Raw genomic sequence first — 14,625 nt, forward strand, 5'->3', positions numbered from 1 at the left:
CTGGACTCTTGACCGGAGGGTTGTGGATTCAATCCCAGGTGGAGGACACTGCTGCTTTACCCTTGAACAAGGTACCTAGATTGCTCCAGTAAAAACCCAACTGTATAAATGGGTAATTGTATGTAAAAATAATGTGATATCTTGTAACAATTGTAAGTCGTCCTGGATAATGGCATCTGCTAATAAATAAATAATAATAATAATAATAATAATAATAATAATAATAATAATAATAAATACACAGCTGAGGAAGGAGGAGCTCTCATGGTGCCTGTTGGCATCCTGTCTGACTGTCACCTTGTAAGAGAACTAAACACACAACCAGAGCACCAAACAAAAAAAAGGTCCAGTACAAGAAAGTGGCTGAGCAAGGCAGAATGTTTCATTGGAATTGCATTTATTATTTTGTACATTTGGAAGACTCCAGGCAGGGACAATGCAACAATGGCTGGCTATGTCTGTAAAGCAGTTGCAGTTTCAGCTATTTGCAGCTTCAGATATGTAGTCCATTATCAAATTGGACTGTTCTACGAACAGCGGTTACCATTCTTGAACAGATAGATATGCATTGCACAACCCTTGTGATGTTATGGAACTCTTTATTATAATTATTTATATATGTTGTATTCTATTAAGCAGGTTCCAAGTTATGCCAGCCAGCAAAACAACCAAAATCAGCCCTGTTGCCATTCAATCCTCTGTATCTGACATGCAGTGCAGTGCTCATTTTAAATTTCAGTGCTACATGAATGCTATCACTTTAAAGTTCAAGGGTATGTTGGTTGATTTTTTCTTACTGATTTTTCAAGGAGATTTCTTCATTAGGAAAGTCATATAAACACTTACAGTTGCCATTCATTTATCAGAACAATTTGATTATAAGAACACTCCTCTGGTCCCAATTATTTTGGATAATAGAGGTTTAACTGTAGTTTGAAAACTTCTTCCCTAATGGAGAAACACTTTAAACAAAAATTGCTCATAACAAAATCGAAATCATGCTTGACATGACTAAATTCAAGAGAAAAAACTATTTTGCTTTCAACTAAATCAGTTTGAAGACTGCAGCTCTCGATCAAAAAAAAGGTTTCCTGGATCTTAGTGGCAACAAGTTATAATCACTACAGTTAAACTGATTAAATAACAACAAGACACACGCTTCTGTGTTTTGTTTTAGTTTCTACAGGTCTGATGTGAGTTGCAATACATTTTCTTCATTTTTTAATTTTTAATTTTTTATTTTTTACTATCCACTTATATTTTTTAAGATGTTTGCCATTATACCGAGTGGTGCTAATAACACATGCTCATATACTGTGCTCTTGATTTTTTGATACGTCTATGTAAGGTACTGTGACTGAGATCAAGTGCAGATCTTCTGTTCCCGTTGCAGGGCACAATGTATGCATCAGCAAAAGGGTCTGTACAGAAGAGACAGAGCCATCTAGTGACCTGCCACTTTGCAAACAATTTGCCTTTAGTTTTGCTGTCAATACCCTGCTGTGCACTAAATTGAGCTGGTGCTTAGTAGTATACTAATGGCTCAAAAGTACACCCACACCAATTGACACAAAGGATGGCTGTCAATCTACTTATTAATGAAGCGTTTTATTTATTGTCCCGTTTTGTCCCACTCAGTGAGCATTACAAGGGAATGCAACCCGAAGACCACAATATAAAAACATCAAGACCCGAGTAGAATTGTAAACAAAGACCACTAGTTTCCTTCAGAGGGGAATTCTTTCAAAAACACCTGACCTGACCTGCATTAGTTCCCAGGCCTATGGTGTTGAAAAAAGGATACCCAGTTGGGCAATTAATCTTAAAATGAGCAAACCTGCACAAACAGGTCTACATTTCTGCATATATGCCCTGTGGTAGATTTGGTGTAAAGACTATGTTCCTCTTTGCTATTCCACCTGAAAGGTTCTGTCTAGTGAAGCTGGTTATGGTAATGGAATCATTTCTCAAAAGAAGGAGGGGGAATGTAATACATGTTATAAGCTTCTGGAAATGATGGGAAGGTCACATACACACACAATACAAATCAATCATGGTTTCAATACACCGCTCATTTACCATACTCCTATGAAATAAGGCCTTTCAGTTTTACAATAAGGACTTTCAGTTTTACAATAAGGACTTTCAGTTTTACAATAAGGCCTTTCAGTTTTACAATAAGGACTTTCAGTTTTACAATAAGGACTTTCAGTTTTACAATAAGGACTTTCAGTTTTACAATAAGGACTTTCAGTTTTTCAGGACACAGCAATTTATTAAAATGTCTTACAGTCGGATTCTACCACCTTTTAAAATCGCATATGTCACTTTCTATTTTTTAAGTTTTTGACCCACAGGCTGGTGATAATGAAACAGAAAGAAAGCGATCCACATTAGCCAGCATATTCTCAAATCTGTAAGCTGCTAAAATAATATTTTAAATATTGTATATACATTCAAATAAAAATAAGTATTTTATTATATATCAACGCCAGTGTTCTTTGCTATATTGAACTCTGGAATACAACATAAAATGCCATAATTAGCTATTTAAATAGTGGCTATTTTCCACAAGCATAAAAAGAAAAAAAGGCAAACGCATATTGCTATGGCTATATGAAAATATTGAGGCAGGTTCAACTAGCAGCATTCTCTAGTTAGCTTTTGGTTTTCCTATTTACTTTTGAAACAGTTCACATTCTAGGATTTCAAAGATTAGTTTCATAGCAATGTGCATATCATTGGTAACTTCATTGATAGCTTTTTACGGAGGGTGAAGATGAAATACAGTAATGGAGCCTGAAAAGACAGATTTCATTCCAGTTCCATTAGCCTAAGTAGCTAATTTGTCATGGTGTTATATTAATTTGAAGTGTATGATTTTCATCAGTGTGTTGGTGTCGTAAGTAGGCATGTGATGAAAAAAGTGATTTATCAGCAAGAATTTGGTAAAACTTTGATATATTCAGACTATACTACCAGTTATATGTTTTTTTCCTAAAACCAGAATGCTTTATATGTAACAGTTGTACAGATGTAGCCTGTTCATTATTATAACAAACACACAATTTTGAAATGTCTAATATTAGCACTTCATAACATCCCACTTCTAGGGCACAGGAAGCTTGGACCCCTACAATGAGAATGTAAACAAGCATGGCAGTCAAGTTTCTTTCACAGACGGCAGAACACCAATAAAGACATTCTATTTAAGTGTAAAACAAGACTGCAGTTAGCTGTGTCTTTAAATTAGTCTTAAGCCAATTGGGCTGCAATAGTAGGTATTATAATTTTGAACTGCTGACAAATCACATAGCTTTGAGGCATACTTATTTGTTTAACTACTGCACTAAGACTCCTTGGTATTCTCCAGGTGTTCCTGGTTCTTCATTGTGTGAGTTGTGTGTGGTTAAATGAATACAGGATTAATAATTTAGGAAATCAATGCTGGCCTTGACACATCTCGAGGTGGCGATATCAAGTGCCATAGCCTTGATCTCAGTGTCCCCGAACTGCAGGCGTGTCTGGATCTCCCTCCGGGCTGGAACAGAGGAGGGCTCCGTCCCTGTAAGGTCCAGACGCAGAGTGCCGCACTTCTTAACCCCAGGGTCTGTGATGAAAGTGACATTGTCTATCTCTGAGCAGTAGATGTTGATCACAATGACCAGCTGGGATGGTTTGGCCGGTGTGTAGCTGCGCTTGACCGTTTCTCCGAGGGCCACCGACTGGTCGGCCGAGATGAACTTGTCGAAGACGTCGGTGCACCAGCGAGTGCCGTCCTTCAGAAGCATTTTTTCCGGCGGGTGCTTCCCCTGCATGTACCTGTTGAGGACCCCCACGCCGTAGGTGAGAGGGGAGCGGCGCACCTTGATCACCGAGGGGTCCAGGCCAAACAGCACGGCTCCCTTCAGGATGGTCAGCCCCATGTCATGGGGAATGATGATTCGACAGCGGCCTCCCAGCATGGTCTGAATGGCTTGCTGGAGTAAAGGAGACTCTGCGAAACCTCCGACCAGGAAAAGGAACTTGATGTCGCACACTTCAGGCTTCTCAAACAGATCATCTGGGTACACATGAAGGAAGTGGCTGATTATTAGGATGTGATGTAACAGGAAATTGCACATTGGGCCCTGGTCACAGACTGTTTTTTTTTTTTTTTTAGCATTCTCTCTCAAAAAACGCTCAAATGTTTAATGAAATGCAAACTTAATTTTATTAATAAAAGAGTTGCTTTCTGACAAAATTGCAAGTCTTGTTTGCTGGTGTGTGTTGCACCACTAAGCTTCTTGCTATACTGCCTTTCACCAGCAGATGGGGAGAAAAGTTGTCGAATAAACCAATTAAATGGCAGTTATTCAGTAGTTCTGAAAATAAACTTATAAAATTAGACATATGTATCAGCAAGAATGAACCTGACATCTGATGTCCTGTTTAATGTCACTGACAGGATTAAACACAGATATGATGCTATAAAGATTAGCTAGCACCATCTCATTTGGCACGCAGGACCCAGAGTTTGTGTGGCAATACATTTACACTGTTAAAATTGCCTTTTTGTAAAAACCTTACTCTTTAGTGTATTTTAGACTTTAATAGTAAGTAAAACGACAGTTGTTTTTTTTTTTTTCATTTGCCACCATATGCAGTAGATTAATTAAATTGTTCACTGATTTATTAATAACTTTATTATGGTACATGTTTGCATTTAAAGTAAGGCATAATTTCTCATTTCTATGTGTAGATATTGTATTGTATAATATAATATGACATCCCTAGTCATTGTCTTGTTCAATAGTTTAGTCTTAACATATATAGAAGCACTACACTTACTACAAATACTGATCGATCTTTAAAATAAAGCAACACAATAGTGGATCATTTCTTAAAGGGGTTTAAAGCTAGTGTAATAATTCCATAAATCTCTTTTCCATGGAACTCTTGTATTTGCCATTTTTCTGGTACGATATTAAATTAAGAAAACTGATGCATGCGTTACTTTTGAGTGTTCTGTTACAATGCTTGAAATTCTCTCCAACCCATCAACACTTTATTTAATCCATCCATAGACCTGCTTTGCTTTGAGAGTTTTCTTTAACCTTGTATGGTACCAGATACCATTTTTAAATGCACATTTATTTTGTACAGTGGCTCTCAAAAGGATTCACCCCCCATGGACTTTTCCACATTTTATTGTGTTACAACATGGAATCAAAATGGATTTAATTAGGAGTTTTTGCCACTGATCAACACAAAAAATCTCCATAATGTCAAAGTGAAAAATACAATCTACAAATTGTTCTAAATTAATTGCAAATACAAAACAGAAAATAATTGATTGCATAAGTATTCACCCCCTTGAGTCAATATTTGGTAGAGGCACCTTTGGCAGCAATTACAGCCATGAGTCTATTTGGATAAGTCTCTACCAGCTTTGCACATCTGGACACTGCAATTTTTGCCCATTCTTCTTTGCAAAATTGCTCAAGCTCCGTCAAGTTGGATGGGGACTTTTGGTGAACAGCAATTTTCAACTCTTTCCGTATATTCTCAATTGGATTGAGGTCCGGGCTTTGACTGGGCCACTCCAGGACATTGACCTTTTTGTTTTTAAGCCACTCTAGTGTGGCTTTGGCTGTATGTTTGGGGTCATTGCCCTGCTGGAAGATGAATCTTCTCCCAAGTCCCAGGTCTCTTGCAGACTTCAGCAGGTTTTCCTCCAGGATTTCTCTGTACTTTGCTGCATCCATTTTGCCCTCTATCTTCACAAGCTTTCCAGGCCCTGATGCAGAGAAGCATCCCCATAGCATGATGCTGCCACCACCATGCTTCACGGTAGGGATGGTGTTCTCAGGATGATGTGCGGTGTTAGGCTTGCGCCAAACATAGCTCTTAGCGTTGAGGCCAAAAAGCTCTATTATGGTCTCATCAGACCATAGAATCTTCTTCCACTTGCTCTCAGAGTCTCCCAAATGCCTTCTGGCAAACTCTAGCCTAGATTTGATGTGAGTTTCACCAATGGCTTTCTTTTTGCCAATCTCCCATAAAGGCCAGTTTTGTGAAGCACCCGGGCTATTGTTGCCTTATGCACAGTGTCTCCCAGCTCAGCCGTGGAAGACTGTAACTCCTTTAGAGTTGCCATAGGCTTCTTGGTGGCCTCCCTGACTAGTGCCCTTCTCGCCCGGATACTCAGTTTTTGAGGACGGCCTGTTCTAGACAGATTCACAGTTGTGCCATATTCTCTCCATTTCTTAATAATGGACTTTACTGTGCTCTGGGGGATATTTAATGCCTTGGAGATGTTCTTATATCCTACCCCTGATTGGTGCTTTTGAAGAACCTTATTCAGGATTTGCTTTGAATGTTCCTTCGTCTTCATGATGTAGTTTTTGTTAGGAAATGTACTAACCAACTGTGGGACCTCCCAGAGACACTTGTATTAAACCTGAAATCATGTGAAACACCTTAATTGCACACAGGTGGACTCCATTCAACTAATTATGTGACTTCTAAAGAGAATTGGTTGCACCAGAGCTTATTTAGGTGTGTCATAGCAAAGGGGGTGAATACTTATGCAATCAATTATTTTCTGTTTTATATTTGTAATTAATTTAGAACAATTTGTAGATTTTATTTTTCACTTTGACATTATGGACTTTTTTGTGTTGATTAGTGGCAAAAACGCCTAATTAAATCAATTTTGATTCCATTTTGTAACACAATAAAATGTGGAAAAGTCCAAGGGGGGTGAATACTTTTGAGAGCCACTGTACATGCTATCTGGTACTATACTAGGTTAAAGTTCTCAGTTTGCTTGCTTTACTCTCTGAAAGCATGCTCTTTATTCACTTCCTACGTCATTACACCTCAGCAGTGTTTTCTGAGTCAAAGAATGTTACTGGCTGCAAGCATGTCAATCAGTAGGGGAAACACCTGTTTGCTTAATGATCAGTAAAGTATGTTGGGGGACAATTTCACACGAAGGAAGTGCAACACTATCTGAAAGCAAGGCTTGTAAACAAATATCTTTTTAACCTAATTAATGTAGTACAAGATAATCATGTTTACTATAACACATGCTTCTTTTGAAACTGCACGCTTAATTAAACAGAAGTGAACAATAGGTAAGATCCATGGAATTATTTCTTATAACCCTTTAAGCCACCCACAGAAGTAACTGAACTCCAGTACTTACTGAGGTGCTGGATAATGTGGTCTATTGTGGATTTAAAGAGAGCGTTCATTGCATCCGGATTCATCCGAAGCATTCCTTGGGAAGACCATTTCACAAAGTCTACACTGTTAGCAGACAAAAAGAAAAGGGGACTGGTTTAACTTAAGATGAAAACAGCTACCAGTTTGAATAAATGTTGAATGAAAGTCATATTCCCAGATCACCAAAGATTTAAAAACTTTTTTTCAAAATATCAAAAATTTGGAGTTGGAGACTTAACTTTCCATGCACTTTTTAAAATCAAATATTGATAATTATGATTTTGACACCTATGATGGCTTTTCCCATTTTGAACCCTGTCTCCACACTCATCCTGTCCTGGGAATGTCTGTTTCATACTTCCAGACTGGTGACCACTGGGAGACAGTCGTACAACACGACTAGCAAGAACTGAGAAAAAAATCTGACGACCAGTCATCCTTGGAACGCCAGAGTAGAAATGCCCTCAGTGACAGTCACACGATTGAAGTATGAACCAGGCTTCACTAGAGACCTGCATGAACCTGCATGCAGAAGGAAGAAAGTGCAGTCATTGCAGCAGCACAACACTTCTGGAGAATGATGTTCAGAGCAGGGTTTGTGGCAGTGGAGATAGTGCTTTACATGACTGTGATTTTGTTGTTTTCCGCGTGCTCACTTGCTCTTGCGAAGGGCGTGCTCCACACTGTGCCCTCTGAACTTCTTGTAGTAGTCGATGAAGGAGAAGGGCAGGTTGATGTTGAGAGGACTGGTTCTCTCGGGAGCCGCCGCTCTCTTCCGTGACTCGAACGCGATCATCAGATCCACCCAGGCTGCAGGCCGCTTGATCTTAAACTGGTCGATAAAATCCGCCCCGAAGATCTTGCACAGCAGCTTTTCAAACTCATAGTCTACACCTACAGAACCGTAAGGACCACCTGCAATCACAAGAGAAGAGGTAGGGATTCAACCGCATCATTCATTTCATATAGTCAGCGTGAAGCACTTTACAAGAAAGTGAATGATAAAAAAAATATATATATAATGTCTGCAACGTAAACTTGGGGGCCTCTAGACTCAATGTGCTGAACTAAACAAACATATTTTTAATCCAGTTTTGTTTAAGAATCTAGAAATGTCAAATTTGGGTGTTGCTTTTGTGACTTGCAGTGACCTGATTCTGATGAACCTAAAGTATGGTTTGGATTGTAATAAGCATTAGAGATCATTATGATGTCTTGGATTAGATCACTGTAAGATTTGTAGGTCAATTACAGAGGTATATTTTTTTCTCCCTCCATTTTATTTTTTTCCCTGCCTATGCGACTTGAAGTAACTAGTGCCCTTCACACCTTGGCATGAGTAATGTCTAATGCATGATAAATCAGTACACACACATTCCTCTTAATGGGGCCATTAAGAGACCCTTCACACTTTATTACATGAGCTAGAGCCACATCCGCAGTGGCATAACCATTTTTAATCCAAACTCATCTCAGTGTTGGAAAATACTTGTAGTTGAAATGGCTGTCACTGAATTGATTTCATTTCTTTAGGTATTTCTAAATGTAGCACTATTGAGTGTTTAACAGTTATTGACGAAATATCTACAGCATCAATAAAATAGTTTTAAAATGTATCTTGCCAATATGGTGGCATGCTTTTGTCACTGCTAGTAATGTGTTAATTAATATGAAGCGCTTACACTGCTTTCATGTACTCTGAGACATTCAAATTAAAAACTGACAACAAGGATATGCTAATATTGACCCTTGATCATTGGCTGTCACAAGATGGATATGAAGAATTGATAACAGTAATAAATCCTGTTCCTTTCTAAAAGGAAACAAGACTTTTAGTTGATTAGTTGTATCCGAAGTAAACTGCTCTCTGGGGTCCCGTAAATGGCCATTGTTTATCCCGACACAAACAAGGGATTTGATTCAGAACGTCAGTTACAGCTTTTTCAGCTGGCAGCTACCGTACTACAAGCGTGATGGGTTTCAAATGTCACTTTTGTTATTCTTTTTATTGTATTTTAGTATTTGCTATCATTCTGAGTATCTCTAGGTTATCTTGCTCCAACATTGAATAATTTTACTCAATCTGTCTTTACCTGGTTTTTAGTTGCTTTGAGTTTGACTGGAGAATCCTAAGTGCTGGGATTGACCAGAATTCCTCGTTTCATTCAAATCATGAGACAATATAATCTTGCTTGTCCCACCTACTCTACCTACAGATTGTATGTAGTATAAAAATGTTTCTGGATTAAAAAATAGGATTCTCACACATTTCTTCTGATATGAACCTAAATAATTCTTAACATAATGGATTTCTTCATTTATTTACCTAGTTTCAATCTCCGTAACACACACAACAATACGCTTTACCTGAGGCCTTGTACAGCTCCTTTATATGTCCTTCAGGCAGTCTAATCTGATGGACAGTCAGATCCACTGTGCCCCCGCCACAGTCAACCACTACATAGCGGTCGCCTGGGAAAAGGAGGAAAAAAAAAACAATCATCATACTCTCTTAATATCAATGCTTTTTGATACCATATATATATCATAACTGCTGGTCCTCAAATACACCAAAATGGTCCATATTTTTGTTTCAACCAGGAAATAAATATGTGTTTTAAACATTCTGGGTTATATTCAATTGATCTAAATGACAGTGGAGATACATACCTTTATTAAAATCATTAAAAATATCCTTCCCAAGTTTTTTTTATATTTTTACAAGGAGGAACAGAACCAAACTTACAAGAGGAATAAGGATTATTGGATGGATGTTTGATTTTGATAGATTTGATAGGTTTACAGTAGCGATATTTAGATCTGTCACTGTTTAGATCCCTCTTTTTTCCAGTGCAGGCAGCCTCTGAGACTTTAAACAGTGCTGAGCAAAAGCAATCATTGTTTACCACTAGACTGCAATACACATTATAAAATAGAAACAAAAGTGAACAAGTTGAAACAAAAAACAACTCAGACCCCCTGTAAATCCATGAATACAGTAGTAAGACTTACAAAGCGGTTCACCACTGCAGAAATGTAATTCACTTGAAAAAATGACCCACCCAGTCATATATATTAAATATTATGTTATATTAAAGCTCTCAGTAGTTCCCCCATACACTGAATTTGTAATGAATAGTATTTATTTGACTATGGAGTATAGTACAAGATTAAACATTTGACCTCATACCTACTTGGTTTGAGGGTCCATCATCTGGCTCTTTGGACTGGACAATAGACCCTGTGGTTGACCATGGGGTTATTCAATTTGGGTGGCGATTGGGGGAGGTGGATGGGAGTGATTGAAAAAAGGGGGTAAGTAATATGTGTGTGCGGGGGGGGGGGGGGGGGGGGGCAGTATTATATGGCATAAATTATATTTTGTAACCAAGGGGACTGAGTGGCTTGGAAAAGGCAACAAATGCCCCATCCTCAGTAGTTGTGCATTTATTTGTTCACACTGCATGTTGGAGAACAGTGTAGTTTGTTTAAAATAATTTTATATTGCTCAATGTATGCACATACAGGTCCTTTAAAGTTTCCACTAATGTATGAACATTGCACTATGGGGTTTATTAAAAGGGTCTGTAGTTACCATAATAAATCATATAATCTTACCTGTAGTGCACTTTACTTCACTATATACATCTTTAATGTGCATATTATTATTATTATTATTGTTTATAAAGACTAGGGTGTGTGAACTATGCATCAGCTGCAAAGTCACTTACAATTACATCTCACCCGAAAGACGGAGCACAAGGAGGTTAAGTGACTTGCTCAGGGTCACACAATGAGTCAGTGGCTGAGGTGGGATTTGAACCGGGGACCTGGTTACAAGCCCCTTTCTTTAACCACTGGACCACACAGCCTCCTATATGATATCGCAAACATGTATTTGATATCGCAAACATGTATTTTCATTCTAAAACATGATATGTGGTACTACACAAGTTCTCAGTTTGCTTGGCTTGCTTTCCAAGAAATCAGTTACACTTCCACATCCTAGGTCACTTCACTACAATGTTTTTGGCAGTCAACTGGCTGTAAAGCATGCCAGTCATTAGGGGAAGCAGCTGGTTAGTTACAGAAATGAAAGGCGGCCCTGAAGGGGTGGAGACAAATTCACTCCCCATGAGAAATGACCATCAATGTGCAAGACTGAAAGCGAGACCTGCAAAGAGTTTTCTTTAACCTAGTGTCGTACCAAATATCAGGTTTTAAAATGTGAGACCAATATAAGAATGATTATGCAAATCTATTTTAATTTTCCCTATTCTTCCCGTGACATCTGTCTTGCACACTTTGCCAGTGCATTCCTGTCACAATCTGTGTCTATTTACCCAGCTTCATATCAAACACATACAGTTACTGTGTGGGCGTGACACACTGAAGAAATGACAATAGTAATTAGAATCGGATTTCATAGACATGGAACTGGGTATTAATAAGCTGATGTGAACAAGCAGAGTGGATTTGACGTTGTGTTGCTTTTACATAACAAAACCCTGTGTGCCCATGCCAGCAATATAAGACCTAGCAAGAGCAAAGGAGCGAAAGCACTCTACCTTCAGCCAGCTCTGACCAGAGCTCTCCTGTGACATTTTCAACAAAAAAGGTGCGGCTCTGCCGGTTACGTCGGACGACTTCCTTGGCTGGTTGTTAACAGAAAGAAAATGACTGAATGTGAGAAATGACAAGCGCACAGAAGCTATCAACACCAACATAAAAGCAATTGACAGTATCAAAATCAAATTTCCTGACCAGAATAGGGCTGCAGCTCCCCCAGCATCACTGCACATGAGCAGGCACAGCTAGAACCAGCATGACTGAAGCATGCTGCCGCTGGAACAGCTTTGATAGTTTGCCGTCATGAATATTGGGCACCCCTAGATGTTTCAATAATACAGAAATTTGGACACCGTTTTTGCTGTTTTATTCTGAAAAGATTACAAGTTTTAATGTTTTAATGCTAGCAATTAATCTATTCCAACTTCTGTTGCTTCCTCAGTTGACGCTGTGTTGGCCATGCCCACGTGGTGATACCTGGCGTTTGAAGTATTCTGGTGACTTCAAATTACCTCATTTGTCTCTATATGACAACAAAAATGATTTGGTGCAAGTCATTGGGGTCTATGTAAATGATCTACACAATGAAGTACACAAGTCTAACAAAATAAGTCCAGTAAATCTTATCTTTAATTATTACCATCAGTTTTTCTTATATGAAAGATGAGCACATTGTTTTAAACATATATTGATTTTTAACAGTATTTTTTCATAGCATTTGTCAACAAAAAAATAAATAAACTAGTGATTGTGTTTTGTACTCTTTCATGTTGCATTTCAAGTTGAAGGAATGCATTTGATACCGGGAATTCCTTATAGGAAAAAAAATCTGAATGTCAGACAATGACTCTTCCTCTGTGTGTGTGTGTGTGTGTGTGTGTGTGTGCCAGCCTTCACCAAATATACAACGGAGACAAAATGCTCCATCCAGTGCCAAGCGTAATAATCCTATCAATACAATATCATTATCTTTTATGATTTATCCATTACAATTATAAAAAGGGCAGATCTACAAAGATTGAACATCTCCATTTCACAGGCAAGATACGTTCTGTTACTGAAGGTGGAGAACGTCTCGTATGAACTACAGCTAATTTAGTTGCGAATGGGGAAAGGATTAACCATCTGTTTTTTTTTCTTAGACTCGGTTCACACTAGGGCCCAGGGCCACCTCAGATTTAGGTCTGCAACCCCGTTCACATTTGCGGTTTAAGGCACCTTTGCACGTTCACATATGACTTAAAAGCAGGCCTGAAATGTGGCAAATTGCTTTTTTTTAATTATGGAACGATAGCCTGCACTCAGAATAGAAGAGCTATCGGTCTTGATTTGTAGCAGATGTTTCTTATTAATACATATTTTTTTCAATGCAGAACAGTAGCAATTCTATATATTTAAAAAACATTATTGACCTATTTTGTTGCAATGTTATGGTGTGTAACGGGGTGATGGTACGAGCTTAATCCCACCCACAATCACATTATTCTCTCAAGAAGTGCTGACAGGTATAAATATTTATTTTTGTAACAGATACTTCACAGATTGCAAATGACTATCACTGACTGACATTCACAAGACAAGCTCACAAGCATAAGTTAAGCATAATTATGAATGCACTGCAGCTCGTATATTAACAAGAAACAACCTGAACGTTAACCTGCTAGATTTGATTTATTTAATATTTTGTATGGTGTAGGAATAATGACCATTCAATACTGATCCACTGCTGTCTTGGCTAGCAGAGCATTCAGCTTTCTATTTACGTTTCGCGAGTGCGTGAGTTTGGGAGTGTCTACTGAGCAGTGCAACCACACTGGTCATGTGATACGAAAAGGCCAGCCCTAGTCTGCTTTGCGTTCATACATATGTAAAGTCCTGGGCTGCCTTTTCTTTTTTGGAGCGTTCACATATGAGAAAAGGCGGCCCTAAAGCGGCCCTGTGCCACCTTAAATCGCAAGTGTGAACAGGGTCTTAGCTTGTGTTTTAAAATCATTTAAAACAACTGAAATGATCCTGGAAAAAAGCCTCCTGCTCTAGCTGTAGTACTTCTATATTGTCAGGAGGTATCAATCTGAAAATAATAATAATAATAATAATAATAATAATAATAATAATAAAGCTTTTATAATACTTTAAAACACATGATTTTGTGTAAAAAAAACATTATTAATTAATAAATGATAAGATATGCAGAAATGAGGACATCAGATAAATACATGTTAAAAAAGAACACAATAGGCTTCATTTAGATCCTAAAACATCCCAATATGAAGTTGACAACAGTAAACCTATGTAACGGTCTGTCTGAAAACAAATAATTTTCCATTAAGCAGAATACAAAAAAGTTTTATTCAGCATATGTTAGCTATTAATTTTCATATAAAGAATATAAAGAATATAAAGAATAGCAAAATGATTTGATCCTTTTAAGTAACATAGTTTATAGAACCAACATATATCTATACTTTAAAATTGACATAGCGGCGCCATAATCTGGATTTATTCCTGTGATTCAGCATGACACTTGCAAGCATAGCCTTGCAGGTTACCAGCGTTAGAAATGCAACTGCTTGCAAATAAAAAAAAAAAAAAACACATACTAGCATGTGTGGAGATGCACTACCCAGTCACGCCTTTCTAAACTGTGGATACAAATTCATACTGCTATGCATTGTCCATCAACTTACTGCATTGCATTGATTTAAACAGCTTTTTTTATATTGAATAAATCTCAATTCAGTTGTCAAACGTGCTGCAGAGTACTTGAAAACACAATACAGATGAGAGTTGAGAAAATCTTGGAAAATCTCTTAAACTTTTGCTGTTGCTGCTTTATTTGCTGGC

General features: G+C 38.0%; 1 protein-coding gene across 2 annotated transcripts in view; it reads right to left on the reverse strand.

The window, feature by feature from the left end:
* Positions 1-389: 389 nt before the first annotated feature.
* LOC117416124 (heat shock 70 kDa protein 12A-like) overlaps positions 390-14,625 on the reverse strand; it is a 54,953-nt gene continuing 40,717 nt past the window's right edge. Inside the window, exons 8-12 of one of the 2 annotated variants that reach the window (XM_034027188.3) lie at positions 11,781-11,867; positions 9,580-9,684; positions 7,869-8,127; positions 7,193-7,296; positions 390-4,063 (exon numbers count right to left, since the gene is read on the reverse strand). In XM_034027188.3, coding sequence (XP_033883079.3) covers positions 3,426-4,063; positions 7,193-7,296; positions 7,869-8,127; positions 9,580-9,684; positions 11,781-11,867 — 1,193 coding nt within the window. In that variant the 3' untranslated portion in view covers positions 390-3,425. The remainder of the gene's footprint in view (positions 4,064-7,192; positions 7,297-7,868; positions 8,128-9,579; positions 9,685-11,780; positions 11,868-14,625) is intronic. The other variant, XM_059026577.1, reaches the window with a different exon arrangement.

The sequence above is a fragment of the Acipenser ruthenus genome, chromosome 7, assembly GCF_902713425.1.
Source record: "Acipenser ruthenus chromosome 7, fAciRut3.2 maternal haplotype, whole genome shotgun sequence".
NCBI classification, from domain to species: domain Eukaryota; kingdom Metazoa; phylum Chordata; class Actinopteri; order Acipenseriformes; family Acipenseridae; genus Acipenser; species Acipenser ruthenus.